Source organism: Eimeria tenella, genomic scaffold, assembly GCF_000499545.2.
Source record: "Eimeria tenella Houghton genomic scaffold, Eth_scaff3019, whole genome shotgun sequence".
Lineage (NCBI taxonomy): Eukaryota > Apicomplexa > Conoidasida > Eucoccidiorida > Eimeriidae > Eimeria > Eimeria tenella.
In genome coordinates this window covers 4,308-5,010 of record NW_013542889.1, presented here as the reverse complement: position 1 = coordinate 5,010, position 703 = coordinate 4,308, and the positions used below count along the sequence as shown (strand labels likewise).

At 61.5% G+C, this 703-nt stretch overlaps 1 protein-coding gene across 1 annotated transcript; it reads right to left on the bottom strand.

The window, feature by feature from the left end:
- Positions 1-125: 125 nt before the first annotated feature.
- ETH_00038630 (uncharacterized protein) lies at positions 126-608 on the bottom strand (the record flags this gene model as incomplete). Its single annotated transcript, XM_013375952.1, has 1 exon — positions 126-608. A coding segment is annotated over one exon (483 nt), but the record flags the coding sequence as incomplete, so codon positions are not given.
- Between the last annotated feature and the right edge of the window lie 95 nt (positions 609-703).

Here is a 703-nt window from a genome sequence, read left to right as displayed (position 1 = left end):
CGGGGGCACCCCGCTGCTGCTGCGGGGCAGCAGCAGCAGCAGCAGCAGCAGCAGCAGCTGCAGCAGCGCAGCAGCAGAGCCACGCTGGAGGAAGCAGCAAAAGTTCTGGAGAGCGATATAAAGACCCCCTTGAGCTTGGGGGGTTTGTCTTGCTGCTGCATCTTTGAAGGTTCTCGAGTGGTGCACTGCAGCAGCAGCAGCAGCCTGGAAGCTGATTTGCTGGGTAGCGATGCGCCTTCCTCGGCTGCCTTAGCAGCAGCAGCAGCAGCGGCAGCAGCAGCAGCAGGAGGCGCAGGAGGCGCAGCAGCAGCAGCAGCGAGAGGCGGGCTGCTGCTGGCGGAGAAGGAAATCGGAGACCCTGCTGCTTTGCTGCTGCTGCGCTGCTGCTGCTGGGGCGTAGCCACAAGGACAGGGGCAGAAACTTTGCGGGGGCAGCTGCTGCGGCAGCTGCAGCTGCCGTCTTTGGTGCGCTTCAAGTACAACGAGCTGTTTCCTTTCGTTTTGCTGCTGGTGGCACTTTTTGCTGCTGCTCTTGCTGCAGTCCAGACTCCTTTTACTAAAAGTTCTGTTGATGCTTTTCGCTTTGCCCTCGAAAAGCTGCTGCGCATGCTGCCGCTTTACTTGCCCGCGCTGTGGGGTCTTTGCGCGAGCATCAACGCCCGCAGGCTCAGCAGCAGCAGCAGCAGCAGCAGCAGCAGCGGCA